Source organism: Haliotis cracherodii, unplaced genomic scaffold, assembly GCF_022045235.1.
Source record: "Haliotis cracherodii isolate W230 unplaced genomic scaffold, xgHalCrac1.p SCAF_1, whole genome shotgun sequence".
Taxonomy (NCBI): domain Eukaryota; kingdom Metazoa; phylum Mollusca; class Gastropoda; order Lepetellida; family Haliotidae; genus Haliotis; species Haliotis cracherodii.
In genome coordinates this window covers 11,955,034-11,974,046 of record NW_027266264.1, presented here as the reverse complement: position 1 = coordinate 11,974,046, position 19,013 = coordinate 11,955,034, and the positions used below count along the sequence as shown (strand labels likewise).

Genomic DNA, 19,013 nt, shown 5'->3' with positions numbered 1-19,013 from the left:
ATAAATTCATGTAACATTATGTATCTAAATGTATACAGTTATGGTTTATTTACATAAGTAACATAAACAAATTATATTAATATGGATATAATGTGCCTGCCTCCTTGGTTGGCATGGAGACAATGACGTCAAGGCTACCCTGGGAAAGGGATTGTATTCCCCATAATGGCGCAGGAATCTAAGGGTAGATAACTCTTGGAAATCAGTGATGTAAATAGGGAATATAGTTCCAAATTTTACAGATATGGAGATTGATAGTAAACATATCAGTTGTGTAATATATGGTGTTTTGATATTGTGTTATCAAACTATAACTGCAATTTAGATATTTAATCATTTTTTTGTCAGAAAGTATTAATCCGAGCGATGTGATACATTATGTCATTGACAGCCGAAAGTAGGGCCCGCCATCCGCCATTTTGAAGCAGTTCTGATAATTTCTGTCGGCCGAAGTAGAAACTTAACATTGCCAAAGAGTGTCAAAATGGGTAGTACTGAAAAACTGAGGTTTGTTGATAAGGCCAAAATAGCTGAACAGGCTGAAAGGTATGATGACATGGCAGCAGCGATGAAACAGTGCGTTGAGTGCTGCACAGGCAAGACATCTGACATTCTTTCCAACGAGGAAAGAAACTTGCTATCCGTGGCATACAAAAATGTCGTTGGTGCACGCCGTTCTGCATGGAGGGTCATTAGCAGTATCGAACAGAAAGGTGATATGGCAGGGGGAGAAGGTGCAGAAAGAAAGCAAGCCATGGCAAGAACCTACCGAACTAAAGTGGAAGAGGAGCTGAAAAAAATCTGTGAGGAAGTGTTGGTAGGTGCTCTATGGCAACGCCTTTTTGGGCGGATGTTCTAAGTATATCGGTCGTAAAATATCATTCTTGCGTTATTAAAGTGAAAATGACATTTGTTTCCGGGTCTTTGTATGTGGTGGATTACACAAATGTTCAGTTCAGTTAACTGAATGTATGTATTGGTTCCATTTCAATCCCCAACGCGAACACACAGGGCCCTATAGGAATGTGATTCTTGGACGTTGTGAATGGGGCTGCCATTCCCATTTCCTCAAAATGTCTTAAACTGAATTCTTAACCATTGATTTCAAACTATGTGTTACGTCTCTTAATGCTGTTGCATGTTACAACTTAAGAGAAAGACATTAATACTGTTGCATGTCGTGTTGATGTTTGAATTTCATTTTGTAGTATGTCGTCTGTTCCGTTACTGCCTTTACAGCTATTCTAAGAAAGGTGACAGGTTGAAATAGTTATTTCGTCACCTTGGTGACGGCTTAACATTTTAATGTACTCATCACTTGTTCAAACAAGGGCACCAGTGCTTCGCAAATCAATCTGTCAAATATAAGAATTTTCCACTTATCTGAAGGATATGATAACTTTTATAATGCGGTAGATGTCCTATTGCCGAAACAATAGTAGTTGTTGATGTTCGGAGCATAATAAACTATGATTGATCAATTTTTAATGTTAATTATATCCCAGTATTATTGATCACATTACTTCAGGTATAAATCTGTGTCTTTGCAGACTACCTCAGAGACATAAATCTGTTGTTCCAGCAAGATATGGTGCTCTTACTCCTACCTTGCTAGTAACCCAAGGAGTAATTCTAAACTTCAGACATTTGATCATCAGATATGTTGTACAAGGGGCATCTTTGTTATGCAGAACTATTAAACCTGGTAACTCATGTTTTTGAACGTCTCCTGTCCAGTTCAGATATTTACACTCATGGCACATGCTCTTGATCATAACATAAACATCTGTTAATGTGCTTAGTTGCTTGTATGTTCAGATTGGAAAGAAGCAGTATGCATACGAGTTACGAAGCAAGCTTTATTCCATTGCCTTGCACCTACAATACCATGACATGGTTTCTGGGTTAAAATGGGTTCATGACAACCTATGCTTGTTGTTGAAGTGCTTGAATGAGTCAGATGATTGGAGGTCATGACTTCATGAACTCTGAAGCCCAAATCTAATAAAATATCCATTTGCTAAGACTAATCTACTGAAAATAATGCCAAAATAAATTTTGGACTAGTGGCCTTGAAAATATGTATCACATTCTGCGGTTGAAACTTTAGTATCATCTATTAAGTTATTAAATAAGGTGACAGTGGCACACAAGTACCGAAGATTGCCGCCATTACCATGATGACTACGAGTGCAAGTCAAGGAAAAAAAACACATTACTGACTGTAATCTTGAAATTTTGCTCCTTAAATTTCTTCAGAGTCCTTGAATTTCATATTGGCCCACTGAACAAACCAAAAACCTTTTAATATTAGTGTAATTTAAATTTGTAATTAAGTCAATAGTAACAGTGTTTCCAAATGCAAAAGATAAAGTTCAAATCGAGAAGCCCGTTCTTAATAAATCTTATTCAGTACCCGAAATCTGCACATCTACTTGAAAGCTTTGTCACAAAGCTCACAATAGTGATGCCGATTTCACTGCACTCTGATCTGATAATAAAGGTGTCTGGCAGTGGGAAGGGAAAATGTTTTGTGATTTATTGCTTGCATGTTTCTAATTTTCAATGTTAACGCACATGTAAGTGGAGGAGTTGGCAAATGTTCGTCATGTAAAAGCATGATGTGTTTTGGAAACCTTAAGCCTAACTGCCACATGCAGCCTACAGAAAATACACGATGATGCCACACACTAGAATGAACACACTCTGGGGTCATCACCAGGTCTTAATTCAACTAGTTGAGGTGTAAAAATTCAAACGTAGTCTGCTCAGGAACCTACAGCTTACGTTACAAACTGCTTTTATACTTAACATGAATGTTTATTAACATAAGGATCACTTAGACCTACTCAGGGCCTGTTCTTCTAGTGTTAAAGGCATTCATAATTTCATTTGAACTTGGTTATTTCCTTCTTTTGTTTGGATTTGTTATGTGTAGTGAGCATAATTTGTAACTTCAGGGCTTGATATAAGTGGTAGAGAGAAGAAAATTTTCTACCCGCAAATTATGGAGGGATGAATGACTATGCTTTTCATGCTTTTGTTACTATTGATATTTATTGTTCATTTCAGGATTTGCTGGATAAGCACTTAATTCCCCAGACAAAAGAAGATTCCTCTGAAGTGAAGACTGGCAATGGTAAAGACAACAAGAATGATAGTCGAGTCTTCTATATGAAAATGAAGGGGGATTACTACCGGTACTTGGCCGAAGTCAGATCAGGAGAAGACAGGGCAGGTGAGTTGACATGTATATTGTAATTGTTTCCTTTTCATCATTGATGTACAAATTGCTGTTTTTCTTACAAATTGTCATTAGTAGTATCTTTGAATCATGTGCACAAGTAATAATTGGGACAAGTTCCCTTTAAGTTTTCAGTGAAGAAATTGTTTTAAAACTTATCCTATCTCACACTATGCAACCACGAAAAAAACACTCAAGCCATTCTTTAACACACAAACACGTAACCACAGTGTGACGATTGGAAAGAGAATGATTTGGCAGGAGTAAGTATGTAAGCTTGGGTTGGTCACAGCGCACAGAATTACAGTGCAGGACCTGATTATTTGGATGGTGACCATTGTGTTCGGATGAATTGTTTTTAGAAGCTGGAAACTTCATTCAAGCACATTTCCACATTTGGATCTAAAGAAGGAAGAAGTGCATTATGTGAGATAATATAAGTATTATGAATATACAATTTATTGTAAAATTTACAATTTAGAAAAGAAAAACCCATAATATTCTGTGCATTGCTTTTTGTGTGCATCAGCTACTGCTCTTCCTTGTTCAGTTTTAGTATTTGTCCAGTGTGATTTGGTATAAGTATTGATGACTGTGATGTAAAAGAATACTGATTCCAATCACAAGGTCTTTGTCAGTACTCCAATGTTAACATTTTTAACATATGGACAAGCTGACAAGTATGTGTTTTGTTGCATGCTAAATATTGATTATTTTGTTGCAGTTATTGTAGAAAAGTCTGAAACGGCATACAAGGAAGCAAATGAGACGGCTGCAGCGAAAATGGAGGCAACTCATCCCATCAGATTAGGACTGGCTCTAAACTTCTCTGTATTTTACTATGAAATTGCCAACAATCCAGAAAAGGCTTGTCAATTAGCAAAATGTGTAAGTATGGAGATTCTGGCATAAAAAAACCCAAACAAGAACATGCAAAATCTGAACAATGAATGAGATACAGTGGTGAATCATGGTTGTTGATTCAATGTATTGATTGGCAAGTCTCATGTGGAGACTCTCTTTGATCAATGCGACATCTTGTATATTTTGTGCAGCTTTATCTGTTTACAGTATATTACTGGTCTTTAACTCAAACTACTGTATGGTTGAATTTTGAAACATGGCACATCTGGCATCATTTTGGGCTTGTTGCCCACATTATGCTATACTGAACAAAGAGTTAGGGATCATGAATATTTTGGGGGATTTTTCTATGAGAAACAAGAAAAATCCCCAGAAATATTCATAATCACTTACCCCTTATTTCAGTATGTATAGTTCATATCCTGTTCCATGTTCAATTGGATTCATTTCAGGCCACTCAAATTACCACTTTCATCTGACCCGTGAAGATCTGGGGTAGAATAGGTCTGCAGCAAACGATGCTTGTCATAAGAGGCGAGGGTGGGGTGGTCAGGCTCGCCGACTTATTTGATGCATGTCATTGTATCCCTATTGCATGGATCGATGCTCCTGATGTCAATCACTGGATTGTCTGGTCCAGACTCGATTATTTACAGACCGCCGTCGTATAGCTGGAATAGAGTGCTGTCATTAAACAAGAAACAAACCTCTTTCATCCATAATTGAAATACATGTATGCTGGATGCATGCCTTTGCAAAATACCCGTACATGATGTAGTTCCCTAGAGTCCGGTTAAACTTCAGTGTTTTTGAAAAACAACAACCCAACCCTCCCTCATCCCTGTGTGTGACACAAAAGCTTTGTTGTGGAAGTGACATCACAATCTCCACATCAAATCAACTATTCGTAAGAAAATTTCAGCATAGATCTACATTAAAAATACTAGCCTCATTTCAGAGAGCCCTCAATACTTGTCAGATAAAGGATTTTACTTTGAATAAGAATGAACTCCTAGCTAGAAATGTTTTCTTGAGGGAATGGAAGTCCTAGGCTTTAATCCATTCACAGTTATAGCTGAGAGGGTACATAAGAATGCAAGTTGAGTACGTTCCCTATGCATAGTTTCTGTAACCAATGTTATGACAATTTTTGGTGTTGTCATTCGAACTGCATTCAAAACAACGCTTTTGTGAATGGGTCCAGGGTATCGTAATATAATGGAGATATATGCTGAAGCTTGAGTCTAGCTCTGTACATTGTCTTACTGTCCAGTATGCTCAGCTAATTTATCATTTAACACAATATCTACTGCAAATGTTTGGGCTAGACATCTGAAAGTCAACAGAATATTGTCTCAATATTTAGTCCTTTAAAATTAGCTTTAGGTGTGACCCCCAACATTAGAAAAGTTGACCCAAAGATATGGGAGGCATGGCCATCCCTCCTGCAGAAATACGCTTTTGATTCATGGGTTAAGTGAAATTGTTCTGAGTGAAAGAGTTAATTATTTCTTATCCTAAGACCATCTTCAATTTTGTGCTTGTTCTAATTTTTATACCACAGCACCAGAACACCTGTCCCACTGGAAGTCACTACAGCGCAGCTACCCTCATGCCATGCGCGGTTGGTTAGGTAGTCTCGTGGTTAAAGCGTTCGCTCGTCACGCCGAAGACACAGGTTCGATTCCCGACATGGGTACAATGTGTGAAGCCCATTTCTGGTGTCCTTTGCCGTGATATTGCTGGCTCTAGTCCTGTAGTCCTTACCAAACTGCCCGATAGTAAAGGTATCCTAAGGACTAGTAGAAATTGGCCCATTTTAAGGGTTTTGCTATATGTTATCATTATAAGGACTAGTGGACAAAAACTGTTAGTTTCTAACCCTGTGGAATATTGATAAAAGTGGCGTAAAACCTCACTCACTCACTCACTCATTACATGTATTGACTTCCCTCTTCCTTGTTGTCGTTCCGACAGTGCATTCAGAGTTGTGGTTTGCTCTGGTATCTTTTGACCTGCGTTATCTGTCTGGGGACTACTGATGATGTGAAGTCGATAGCTTTGGCTCCTTTTGAAGAGATGGTCTCTTATACATCTACGGCAGGGGTAGTGGGGTTATTCGTCAGCAGCAAGGGGTTTCATCTCTGTGCGCAGGTTTACCAGGCCTTGGTGTGTCGGCCAGGTCTACGCCAGCATCCAGCCATCTGGAGATGCCATCGTCTGGACTTCACATGACAGTGTCGAGAGGTTGCAGACATGAGTTGGTGGGATGTTGTCCATCGTCAATTGGAGCATGATGAGTTGCAGCAGGATATGTGGTTGCAGTTCAATGAGCTGTTGGCACAGCCGTTGTTGTCAATTGCAACTCGATGAGTGACGAAGTCCAGTAACCTGGCGGGATGGTGGTTGTCATCAGCATTCTAGTGGTGGCAGTCTAGGGAGCTGCTGAGACTTTGTGTGTCAGAGTCTGGTCGTCATTTGCAGCATGCCTCAGCCTAATTTTTCTCCTGAATGTCACTTGGTGTCTGAGAGTCACTGGTCTCATTGAAATTCATGAAACAAGATTTTTGAGTTTCATCTGATTGGGTTCCATGTCACCCACTGACGGGGCTGGTGATCGCTTGTCCGACATTAATGGTCGTCGTTCATCTCCTGGTAACAGGAACCAGGGTTTTACCCGGCACACAAATCTGCATCCCAATATTCTTAGTACCTTCAGCACAACAAGAGGAGATGTGGGTGTCTGTTATTTCATCCATCATTCATGACCACTGTCCACATAACTGATTCATTCCAGGCTCTAAATGTACTGTACACTACACCATTTCATTACTTTAGAGGAACCTCACATTGCCTCCAAGCACCTTTCAAAATTAAATATTGTGGGTCACCTTGACCCCCACTTTTTACGTCACCAGATCCTGTGTGACCAAAGATTTGCACCGTTTTGGAAATTATGGTAGATGGTAAAGGATTCAATCCACACTCTCTCTTTGCCATTTGCCAAGTAACTGCAGCAACTTCAAGATGTTTTGGACTTGGCTGTTGCTTCATTACCTATCATAGGATCGTTAGACAGAACCAGTGATTCTTCCGCCAAATACCCGCAATATGACTTCCCCTTCACTTCAGTTGCTCTGTCAGTGGATACCAACGCAAGCATGCTCATACAGGACAAACAAGTACAGGGTAGAGGATAAAGTGATAAAGTGATTGCTGCAGCCGACACGGATGTCAGGACGTCTATGCAACCCTTATTGTTGGTCTCTTCTGCTACTTTTGACATTAAGCTTTTCTGGGACCTCCATAGGTACGCCCATGCCCTTTCCATTGTGCACACTCCAAGCACCTTTCAAAATTAAATATTGTGGGTCACCTTGACCCCCACTTTTTACGTCACCAGATCCTGTGTGACCAAAGATTTGCACCGTTTTGGAAATTATGGTAGATGGTAAAGGATTCAATCCACACTCTCTCTTTGCCATTTGCCAAGTAACTGCAGCAACTTCAAGATGTTTTGGACTTGGCTGTTGCTTCATTACCTATCATAGGATCGTTAGACAGAACCAGTGATTCTTCCGCCAAATACCCGCAATATGACTTCCCCTTCACTTCAGTTGCTCTGTCAGTGGATACCAACGCAAGCATGCTCATACAGGACAAACAAGTACAGGGTAGAGGATAAAGTGATAAAGTGATTGCTGCAGCCGACACGGATGTCAGGACGTCTATGCAACCCTTATTGTTGGTCTCTTCTGCTACTTTTGACATTAAGCTTTTCTGGGACCTCCATAGGTACGCCCATGCCCTTTCCATTGTGCACACTATTGGCACCTAACTTACTTCGGTATGCAATATTGCTATGCATGTGGGTCATTTTACCATTGTGCTGTATAGGCAAGTGTGTGTGTACCTCTGGCATATTTGAAATTTTCAGATAGGGGCCCATGTCAGAAATCTCCTAGAGTGAACCCAGCTTTGGATCGTTGGTTGAATATTAAACCTTTGATTCGTTTGGTTTTATCTCAGGGCCTTACGGTTCATCATTTGCAGACCTTGCTGGATCTCTTAATGTCTGGATGAGATGCAAAGACGTCAATTAATGTTTCATCCCCTGCAACTGCAAATTCCCTTTTTCCACAATGACATATTGAACTTTCGAGTACCACTGGACCCATGGCTCAAACTTAACCTTCTTCTAGAAGTGTAATGATACCGTGGGTTCGCAATGCGAGATACATAACCCTGTACTATGGGTGAAATTTATTGTTCTGCTCCAATTTTTGCAGGTGAATCACAGCCCTGAACTATTTTTTAAATTTCAGAAATCGAAAGTGAGATATTGTAGGACAGAGACACATGACTAGAAGGCACTGTGAATATTATGTTTTTGAAGCCAACTGAGAAATATTATTGAATCTGCATACGCTGATTATAGAACAGTTGTGTTTTTAACACCAACATATCTCATCACATACCAGGGTTATTGAATGTACTGACCAACATACTTTCCTGACTAAGGATATTGGTTGTCATGGAGTGGACCAGCTGGGAAATCCAAACTGCCAGTATTTATCTTTCCTTTTTCCAAATCGGCTAGAAGTCGATCTCAATGTTCTGTCGCTTGTCCACCACATTTTTTGCTTCCACAAGTGCTGCAAAAGGGTCGAACGACAGCCGCTCTCCGTCTGATTTTGGTTGTGACTTATTGGCCGGCTCGGATGTGGCTACTGTCTGATGGTCATCCCGTCGTATTGCCACAGTGGTGGAACCTGCTACACAATCCTCACACACATCAACATAATCTGAGGCTGTTCTGGAGGTGTACAGACATGATAGTCTTCTGCCTCCTCTAGCTCACAACCTTTATGAAATAAGGGTGTTGGCTTAGATGTTGGCTCACCAATTTTTGAATGAGATGATAGGTACATTGTTACCATCTCTCACTGCACTTGATTTATACCTTTCGTTGCTTGCCAGGGCAGGTTAATGGGGCTAGTGTCTTGCACTGTGGTATATAGGATTCGGGAGCAAGTACAAAATTGAAAACGGTCTAAGCAGGATAAGTATCTTAATATCATTATTATTAGATTACTGTAATTTTTTGTAAATGAGTTGCCTCCCATGTCATTAAAATAATAGCCTTTAAACTTTGATTGTGCTTGAATTTGCTGAATAGATTCAGCATCAAAGGACATCTATGAGATATTGATATAAGTAATAAGTAATATTTATTGGTAAAATTGCTGAGAACATGGACATTGGTTTATAAATTAAAGCTTGATCACAATATTTGTGATCTTTTGAACATAAGGAATGACAATAGGCACTACCTAAACAAGGATTGGTTTGTCAAGATTATGAGCATAAAAATTGTGGGAAATTTAGCTAGATAGCAGTGTACCAGATACCTCCACCATTTTGGTAAGGGGTGTGGTGTGTTTTGTTTTGTTTTGTTTGTTCAACACCACATTCCGCAATATGCCAGCTATATGATGGCAGTCTGTAAATAATTGAGTCTGGACCAGACAAACCAGTATTTGACATATGAACATACTCCCCTTTTACAACAAGCATGATGGTTGCTGAAGACCTTTTCTATCCTGCCGAATCGTCACGGGGGGGAAAGGGTGTTTTTTGAGCTCATTCCTTTGTAATGGTTTCTAAGTTGTTTAGCTGCCATTTTTTACTTGTCTCACTAAGTTAAGGAGGGTTTGGGGGCTCCACACACAAGCCCTTGTAATGAAAGCTTTCATAAGTAAATGTGAAGTAAATGTTGCCAGGGTGAACAAAAACTGTTGAAATTTTGTCCCCGTTCAGGTAACTGATACTATCACATGCCATTATGGAACTTCCATTTTGAGTAGTTTTTCGATATTAATGTGTGTTTTTTTTATGTATGTGAATTGCTTTGATCTTTAATTTTGTAGTTATATCATATTAAACCATACAAATGCAAGCAGGTAATTGTTTCTGCTTAATTTATTCTTCATACCTGATTATTAAATAGATCCGCTGTCACTTGCCCGTTTTTGAAGCATCAAACAAATGTGACTGACAGGTATCCAGTACAATTCAAGTGTACCTAAAATTCTAAAAGTTCTGATGATGTGGGCAATATTGATGAGATTAGACTGTTTGATGGCCTGCAGCATTACAAAGGGTCTGTCGCTCATTTATTATAATATAGTTGTGGCAGATATTTGTGATGTCAGATACTTGGCTCATATGTAAATGTCATTATCTAGATTTACATTTCATGTGTTCATAACACTGTAGTCCTTCTTTATTTCAGGCATTTGATGAAGCTATTGCCATGTTAGATACACTTTCGGAAGAGTCTTATAAGGATAGCACATTGATAATGCAGCTTCTCAGAGATAACCTTACGGTGAGTAGAATTGCATATTGTGACATGCGTGCATCCATAATCACTATTAAAGGACTGAGGCAGATCTTTGTTTCAGTTATCGGTATGAAGTATTATCTTGCTTTTCAATCCTCTTGTCCTTGTGAGGATGTTTATCCATGCCAAGCAATCCTATAGTTACCTAAAACTGGGTGCTCCAGTTTTCAATGTTGATTTAGTTGCAAGCGACTTCCAAAATGGGACATTATTTACCCTGCATAGTCAGTAATGTCATGTGCAAAAAGAGGAGACCCAAAATGACTGCTGCAAACAGATTGAGCGTGATATATTATGAGTAAATAATCTGTATTTTCATTCATGCGCCATGAATTGAAATCCTGAGTGATGAATTAAGTCAAGCTCTGAGTTGTCATTTTACCGTAAAACCTTACTAACTCTTTGAGAACATTGAAAATATTTGAAGTTGCCCCTGATTTCAGACAGGCAGAGTGTTGATGTTAGACTATTATATGTCAGCATTTACCGTTTTTAAAAACTTTGCTATAAAACCTTCCATGGCCTTTTACTTGTTTTGCAAACAAATGTTATGAATAAGTCGGGGTTTATTGACCATTATTTACTAACAACACATTGACCTCTGTTACAAAGAATTGGGTTGGCCTAATTTTCCATGTATCTCTAAATAAGTCATAGGTAGCCATTTCTTGTCCAGTATGAAAAGGAATCTAGTCATTTTTCACACTTTGAAAAATGTATATGTTGGCACCTGAGATAAGAAATCTTAAAAGGCCAATAACAATAATTTGAATGCATATATTATGAGTAGCTATATTTTTATTCCGGATCTAAGTGACAATACTTTTGTCATCATTTGCATGTGACTGAATCAAATATTGTAGCCACCAAGTATTTCTGAAAGTGTCAACAGTTGTAAATTTGTAATACATAAGATATATGAGTTCTTTTGTTTATTTGGAATGGTCTTTTGAACAAGGGTTTAATTAATTGATCAGTTTATATTAATTAAATAACCAGCCGTTTCAATTATGGAAGGATGTATACTGAGTTGTGATTATTGTTTCAGCTGTGGACCTCTGATGCACAAGGAGACGATGGAGAAATGGGTGAACAGCACGAGCAACAGTGAGACAAATCCAGCCTAGCTTTGTTGGCCGTCTGCAGCTGCTGCTGCCAGTGGCATGAGGGAGGGAAGGCGGCTGGGAGGGGGAGGTAGTGGTGACTGCAGCGCACATACTCTGATGGACATTAAGACAAGACATGCAGACAGATAGACAGTTGTTGGTTTGCCATCTCAGGCACTGCAGGATCCATCGCCATTTAGGATTGATTCGTTGATCATTGCGTTGGTCACTTTTATACAGCAGACAGTCAAGCTCAATGTCATTTATTTCCATGTACGCTGATAACTAAGAATATGTCATGGTTCAATTGAGATAAACTTGAGGTGAAATGATGTACCGTGCCCAGGCTTTGTGAAACAGAAAATGGAAACGAAAGTTGTATCTGATGTGGAATTTTTTTTTTCTATTATCTCTGCAGCGCTACATCTCATGTGTCTATTCTTGATGTGAATCCATCGTCATCAGTCATTACTGATCCTACAGTCTTCACTCAGCCTTGCATACATACTTACATACATACGTATCTACATTAATTAGTACAACATTGCAGCTGACAGGTAGAAGATGGTCAGATCGCATTGATGATGATGGTGATGATGAAGATAGCCCAGAAATTATTCATTCATTAATGTATGTAATCTGTATTGCCAAGTTTGAACTGGGCAACTTGTTCACTTTCTCCTTATTTTCCTTTGTGTTGCTAGAGCTGTTGATACCATGGTCACCTGAGTTTTGGATTGGAACTAACAGAAAAAGTGTTTTTATACGTTATTGTGTATGTTTGTAATCCTTTACTGATTCTAGTCTATCGTAGTTATCCACTACTGGCGTAAGTACATAGTAGTTTCCCCTGTAATCTCAGAACTTCTTGTGGTGTTGATGCATCGTCTATCTTTCCAAGTATGCAAGCTGCTCTTGTTAATCTATCATTATTGATATTATTGTGGCACTTAAATAAATATAAATTGGAAATTGGACAAACATGTGTTAAGCATTTTTGAACTTAGGGTCAGTTTTGAAATAAGGAGTTTCAAGGAATAATAAGGAATAATAAGGAATTCAAAATACTTACCTAAACAGAAGCATGCTTTTACCTCAAGTACACTATTAGTCCTATATAACATAGATATACATATTAATTGTATGTATGTATTACTTACAAAGATGTCAGTTTATATGCAGACTGCAGCTACTTTTTGTGTGAACATATTGGCAGAATCTACTTATTTCATGAGTGATTGGGTATTATGATTTACCAATCAGTGAAATTGTTTACCAACTGTGCTTTTCTGATGAAGTCATTTTGTTTTGATCTGTCAGAGATGTCACAGAAGTGTAGTGATCAGTTGAATTTTTTTTATACTTTCCCCTGTCTCGTTTCATTTTAATGCCCGAAAAGGCAGGTTAAGCTGTTGCCTTTTGAATTTTGATTGTGTGGTAAATGTGTTTGCTACATGTGCTTTGACATCTCTGCTATTTTGACCCCTCCAATCTGTGACTGCTGGCATATAAAGCAATATGTGTTTGGATGATATATCCACACAGTATGCCCCCTTCAGGTGGGATCAAACAAGACTACTGTTCATCAGTTTTCAATCAAGGCCGTCTTGAACACTCCTTTAATTTCACTTTTTCACACAGAATTTCCCAAAAGAAATTATTGAGGACCAAGAATTTTTAATTCCCTTTTCTATTATGTGGCCAGATCCTTGATAATAATGTCCAAGATAAGACCTTGATGTTGCTGTGTGCACTTCACTTGTTACTGCGTCCTAGCCATGAGATAAATGTCTGCTTGTGTTGCCACCCCAAAGTAGGACTGTAATTCAGCTAATGCTTAAGGCTGTCATCTGCTGGGAAACTACCATCTTGGGTACAACCAAAGACATCTTCATGACATCACAGCTAAAACGGCTTTGCTTGGATTGTTACTATCCTGTGTAGTCAGTGTGTCATTGCTGTTGCCCATTGTTGACTTTATGTGGATAACTGTTGTCAGATCGGAAGCTTTGTCATAACTGGAAAGCAACTAGCAGATCTATTTAAGAATTTATTAATTAAGATGCTGTATGCTGGAGTAGTGAACAGTTTGGAAAGAGGGGTACTTATAAATGCTGATACGGGTTATACTGTTTGGAAAAAGCATTGGCATGTACCCAATTTTTTTTTTTTTTTTTTTTTTTTTTTTTTGCGAGTATTAGTGTTTCATCTATCCTTTGCTTGATAAAGATGCATAATACTGTTTCACCTCACCAGAAAGTTTCATTTGTCTTGTTTTTTTCTTGCAAAAAGAAATTTGTAATAATTGCCGTACATCAGTGTTGTGCATGGCTGTCAGTTAAGTTTGAGTAATATTCACAACAAATAAACTGAATAAATCTTAGGTTCCTGAGATATGACTTTGTGCCCAAAGCAGCCCCATTGTTTATCAAGGCGTTACTGTAGTGATAACATGATGGTGCAGCTCTGACAACCTGTACGCCACAGTGCAGCTGTCTACAGTGTCTAGTCACCATATGAACATGTCCACAACCCTTGGAAATTGGTGTAGTAAAATGTGTTGATTTCATATGCATATCCTTGTTCATTTATCATAATAATTGAAATTTTAAACAGAATTGTGATACTATGTGTGAGTGAATAATTTGGCAGTGTCTGAGAACTAAGTTTTATTTGTATTTTGTTGCCTTTGTAAATGGATTTGAGTTAACATATGAAGAATGTGATAGGTCGATGCTATTGATGGAGTAAATTGTGGGTCGACAATCAGAAGACTGTTTGCATAAACAGTGCATATTTCAATACATTTTGACTGCTTTATCCAGAATGAATATTAATTTTCAATAATCAAAGATGCTGAACAGTTTAAGTGGACATTGTTTTCTGATTAGACACTGTAGTATAACAGGTTAACGTTTCTACACACACAAACATTGTCATCTGAAGGTTTGGGGCAGAAATGTTATGAATACACATGGAAATGTAATGGCTGCAGAAGGTTCCAGTTGTTGCACATTAATCCATAGATGAATACTCTTGATAAGTAGTCAATTTGTTCATATTATGAACAATTCTGAATATTTGTCACTAGAACATGTTATTTATCATTGCCTACTGATAGAAACTGACAAATATATATACACGTGCCAACCAAACGTAATTTCCACACACTAAAGGACGAAGCCTCTTATGTAATGTCCATATCACAACTGGTTTAGACTGTTTTAAAGTATGGCTGTGGCCTCTAGTGAACGGTGGACCGGAAAATCTGATGTATTATATTTAGGTTCAAGTTGGCCTCTACACTCAAGATGAGCAATTGGGCTAATTGTGAGAATACTAGATTGAAAGAAGAAACATGACCAAAAACAAGCACACCCAGCATACTTCATCCATACAGTCAAGTCGTGTTACTGTGACAATTGGCTTTATCTGACACTAATGATGGGAAGTCCGTGGAACTTAGACCTGTTAATCCGACAGTCTCCTACTCGCGCCAAAATTGCAACAAATTACAGACCTGTGTTTTGATGAGAGATGAGTTGGCTAGTAGATGAACATTACAATGGTTGCAGAGATAAACTCGCATAACATTAAACAATTAATGCTTTAAATAAATAAAACAATTAATATCATTTAGATTACCTCTATCTCATTTAAATCAGATACAAGTTCTCGCTACTGCTGAAGACATCCCATTACAGGTGACACCAGAACAACCTTTTGCAAACTTTGACTGACCTGTCAGTAACTAGAAGGAAGTCGACATTAGCCACTAAGAAAGCAGCATTCTTCAGCTTTGTGGCACTAGTTTCCAGCTGGAAACTTCCATTCCAGACTACATAAGATGAATATTTCCTTTTCCTTTATTTTAATACAAAGTATATGTATTATCTATTGTGTAGTTTTCCGGTGTTCAACCAGGAGCCTTCATACAACTTCATTTTGTTTATCCAAAATACTCGTTAATCCGACATGATCATGTGCTATCATCCATGTCAGATTATTTGGACTTACGAAAGTCCCAAGATTTTGAATGGATGGAATATGCTATGGTAGTGATTTGTTCTGGAAAGTGCCAATGTTTGACAGGATATTTGCCATACACCTCTCGAAGGAATTAATGTGCTTATACCATATACCATGGTATGATTCACTCATTTTTTATCTTTTACCGGGGCAGGGGTGACCCTGTCTTCAAGGCGCCCCTTGGACCCGCCAGAATCCTGTGATTGTGGGTTCAAAGGCTGGTTCCCCCCGAGGATGTTTCTAGGTTTATCTGCACCATACCCGTGCCCATGGGTTTCACCGAAGTGTCAAACGTCTGAGACCTGCATCAGTTCGGGCTTTCCTCCCACAATAGGCTGACACGCCGTGATATGACTGGAATAATGGTAATAACAAGCGGCTTTAAACCCAACTCGCTCATTTGAACTTTTCCACCTCTTGATGAGGTGACCTGGTTCGCAGCTCTTGGACCTGAGATCCAAGCGAGTTTATCATTTGGCATGTTCTCTGGAAACTTTTTCACGGAGCAGAAGGGATAAACCTGCAACTGATGGATATGTACCAAAATATTTTACTCGTTTTTACAAGCAAAGTTTGAAGAAAGGATTCCTGAAGCTTCTCTCTAAACTGCAAGGCCCTGGCCCTTAATGTTGTCACTTGAGTTGGATGTGATAATGAGTTGCAGTATATTTGACCTCCCGTACCTTGAATGTTGTCAGCTTACTGGACTATTGCCTAGCACTTTAGAATGCCCCACTGTAACTTGGAGAAAAAAACATCACATGGCTTTTAAGGTTTATCTATGGATAAAGATAAATAGTGGCATTTCCAAGACCTGTAGATTTTTAAATGTCTTTACCTGTATGCATTTGTATAACCTTTTGAGTAATTATTGAACACACTCCCTTGATTACCACCTCAGTTAATACAATCATACTTGGAATGTAACCATTTCTTGATCATGTTGTTCCATTTTGGTCTGATGTGCTCAAATATGCTTATGACTATGGTTGTGCAAATTCTTTTTTCAATTGAGATTGACAGATGATTTCATGGGCTCACTACCATTCATTATGAACCTGTCAAAGTTTTGACCTGGTATAGTTGAATTTAGCCAAACCTTTAAGCATTCGGATACTGATCTAGTCTCTAAATTAGTTAAGTGGGCTTAAATGTCATGGCTCTTTCGTCGAGCATCCCTTGTCCCAGACATAAACATTTCTTCTAAAACCACAGGACCAATGAAGCTGAAACTTCACATACTTGTTCCCGACAAAGATAACACCACAAGTTCTTCAAGAGGTCCAAGTTCAATTTTCAATATGGCCTCTGTGTCGGTCATATTGATAAAAATCTTTATGGCAATTACCCTGTCATTTGCCATTTTTCTTCTATACTGCTGACATTGGGTGATCTACAGTGCTGTGGCACTACTTTTGTTCCCTATAGCAGATTTGCCCCACTTAACAAAATATTAACCCTTACAAGGGGTTTGGAAATTTGCCAAGAGGAAAAAAGATAGAAATAGCTGACTAAGAAAGGGATCGAGTCCAGGTATTGACCAACCATTGTTTCTACTGCTTCAGACTTATCTGGCCCAAACGTGTATTTTCAATTTCTGCCCATTCAAAAGTAGGTAGCGTAAGTCGTTTTTCAGACGTTTGGTTATTAATCATTTAGAGACGGTAATATCTAAATCATCGCAACAAATTTACACTTGTATCATAAAATACCGAAATGGTGATAAAGTTCAACTTGAGAATAGAGGTTAAGGGTTAGGAGCTTCAGATACGGGTCGGTCCGTTCAAAGAAGCATATCTGATTAGCCTTGTTTTGAGGCTGCCAATATTCAGCTGGAATATTGCTGACCGAGGCTTAACTGGTGTAAACGATCTGGAAAAAAACAGTCTTGATCCTGATGTTTTAGCTAAAATGAATTCTAGATTTGTGGATTTTTCAGCTGATTTTGTATCTGCCAAAATAAACACGTGTGAACACCCCAAGCAATTTTTTTGGTAGCCTTGTGGATAGAGGGTAAGCTCCTCACTGAAGGCCTGGTTCAATAACCCACATGGGCACAGTGTGTGAACCCATATTTGCTGTTAGAATGGGTACCCAGCAACCCATGCTTGTAAGAGGCAACTTAATATATTGGGTGCCCTGCGTGGATTGTTGCCCATAATGTATGTCAGTGGGCTTCCTATTCAGGCCCGATTATTTGCATGCTACCTTCATCTATAGGTAAAATATTGCTGAATGTGGTGTTAAACAACCACACTCACCATGATATTGAATGAAATATCTCTAAAAGTGCAGTAGAACAATTGAATTGCAAGTGTATTATCAGGTTTTTGGATGTACGTATCTTCATATGCCATGATAATGTGTAAGTTCTAGAATAGAAACCACTAGCAAGTTGAACCAGACTTGACTTTGGAAGAGGCATTGAAGTCACCAAACATTAAGATTTACAGGTAAAATGTTTTTTTGTGTGGTCATGCTGACTTCCATTATGTTGAAAAGATACACAGGCGATGCCTGCTGGGATATTACATAAGCTGCTAGCTGGGCACAAAAAGGCTGATGCTGTGATGTTATTGATCGTGCTTTGTCGACACTAACAAGGTTTCCATGAAGAAAACATTACCATTTTGTGTTCTCCCCCACCCAAAATTGGTCTTGCTTTTGAACTGTTGGCCAACAACAGAAGACCGCTTAAACCCAACTATGTAGACTGTGTCAACTCTGTCATCATAGAATACTCTTTACCGAAGATGAACTGATTAAACAGTAGAACAGAGGAGTTTATGGAGACCACTAATGGTATTGGATGAGACTAATTACACTTAAACATTAAGAAAATAATCGATAATTCAACCTAAGACATAAAAACAACCGTGTATCCATGCAGAAGAGGGGGTCGTCTCAAGAAACTAACCGTAAATTTCTGGAAGAATTACGTCTTTTATAGCTTGTAGACCTGCGTTCGTCCCTTAAAAAAACTAATGGGTTCAACAGCTGCCAGATTGTTTGAATTTGCTTGATTAACGTCGCACTCGGTAATGCTCCATCTATGTCGAGTCTCGACCAGACAAACCAGTGATTGCTATTAATAACAACAACCCACGCCATAGTATATTCTGATAAACAATCCACCAAATCAATGAACCTTACAACCCAATCGATTTTGTCGGTTGGTACTGCAAGCATGGGTTGCTGAGGACCCCAAATACCCACAGGTTGGGTGATTGAACATTTAACGTCACAGAAATATTACAGCTACGTCATGTTGGCCTCGGAATAATCGGGACCGAAACAATCTGTTGAAACAATAAGCAACTTTCCCACCCAATCACCATCCATATTCGGTTCTTTCCAGAAGCAT

General features: G+C 38.7%; 1 protein-coding gene across 1 annotated transcript; it reads left to right on the top strand.

Moving 5' to 3' along the window:
• The first annotated feature begins 381 nt into the window (after positions 1-381).
• Positions 382-14,012, top strand: LOC139472699 (14-3-3 protein zeta-like). Its single transcript, XM_071255157.1, has 5 exons — positions 382-817; positions 3,073-3,238; positions 3,969-4,132; positions 10,404-10,499; positions 11,563-14,012. Exons 1-5 carry the CDS (start codon positions 485-487, stop codon positions 11,623-11,625), a joined length of 822 nt encoding a protein of 273 aa, XP_071111258.1. The 5' UTR covers positions 382-484; the 3' UTR covers positions 11,626-14,012.
• Positions 14,013-19,013: the final 5,001 nt, after the last annotated feature.

What these genes read in the sequence shown, in the direction of transcription:
- LOC139472699 (XM_071255157.1), top strand. Translation starts at nt 485, where the DNA reads ATGGGTAGTACTGAAAAACTGAGGTTTGTTGATAAGGCCAAAATAGCT. An exon ending in CTTGTCAATTAGCAAAATGT is followed by an intron (nt 4,133 to 10,403) that starts GTAAGTATGGAG and finishes TCTTTATTTCAG; the next exon opens with GCATTTGATGAAGCTATTGC. An exon ending in TTCTCAGAGATAACCTTACG is followed by an intron (nt 10,500 to 11,562) that starts GTGAGTAGAATT and finishes TTATTGTTTCAG; the next exon opens with CTGTGGACCTCTGATGCACA.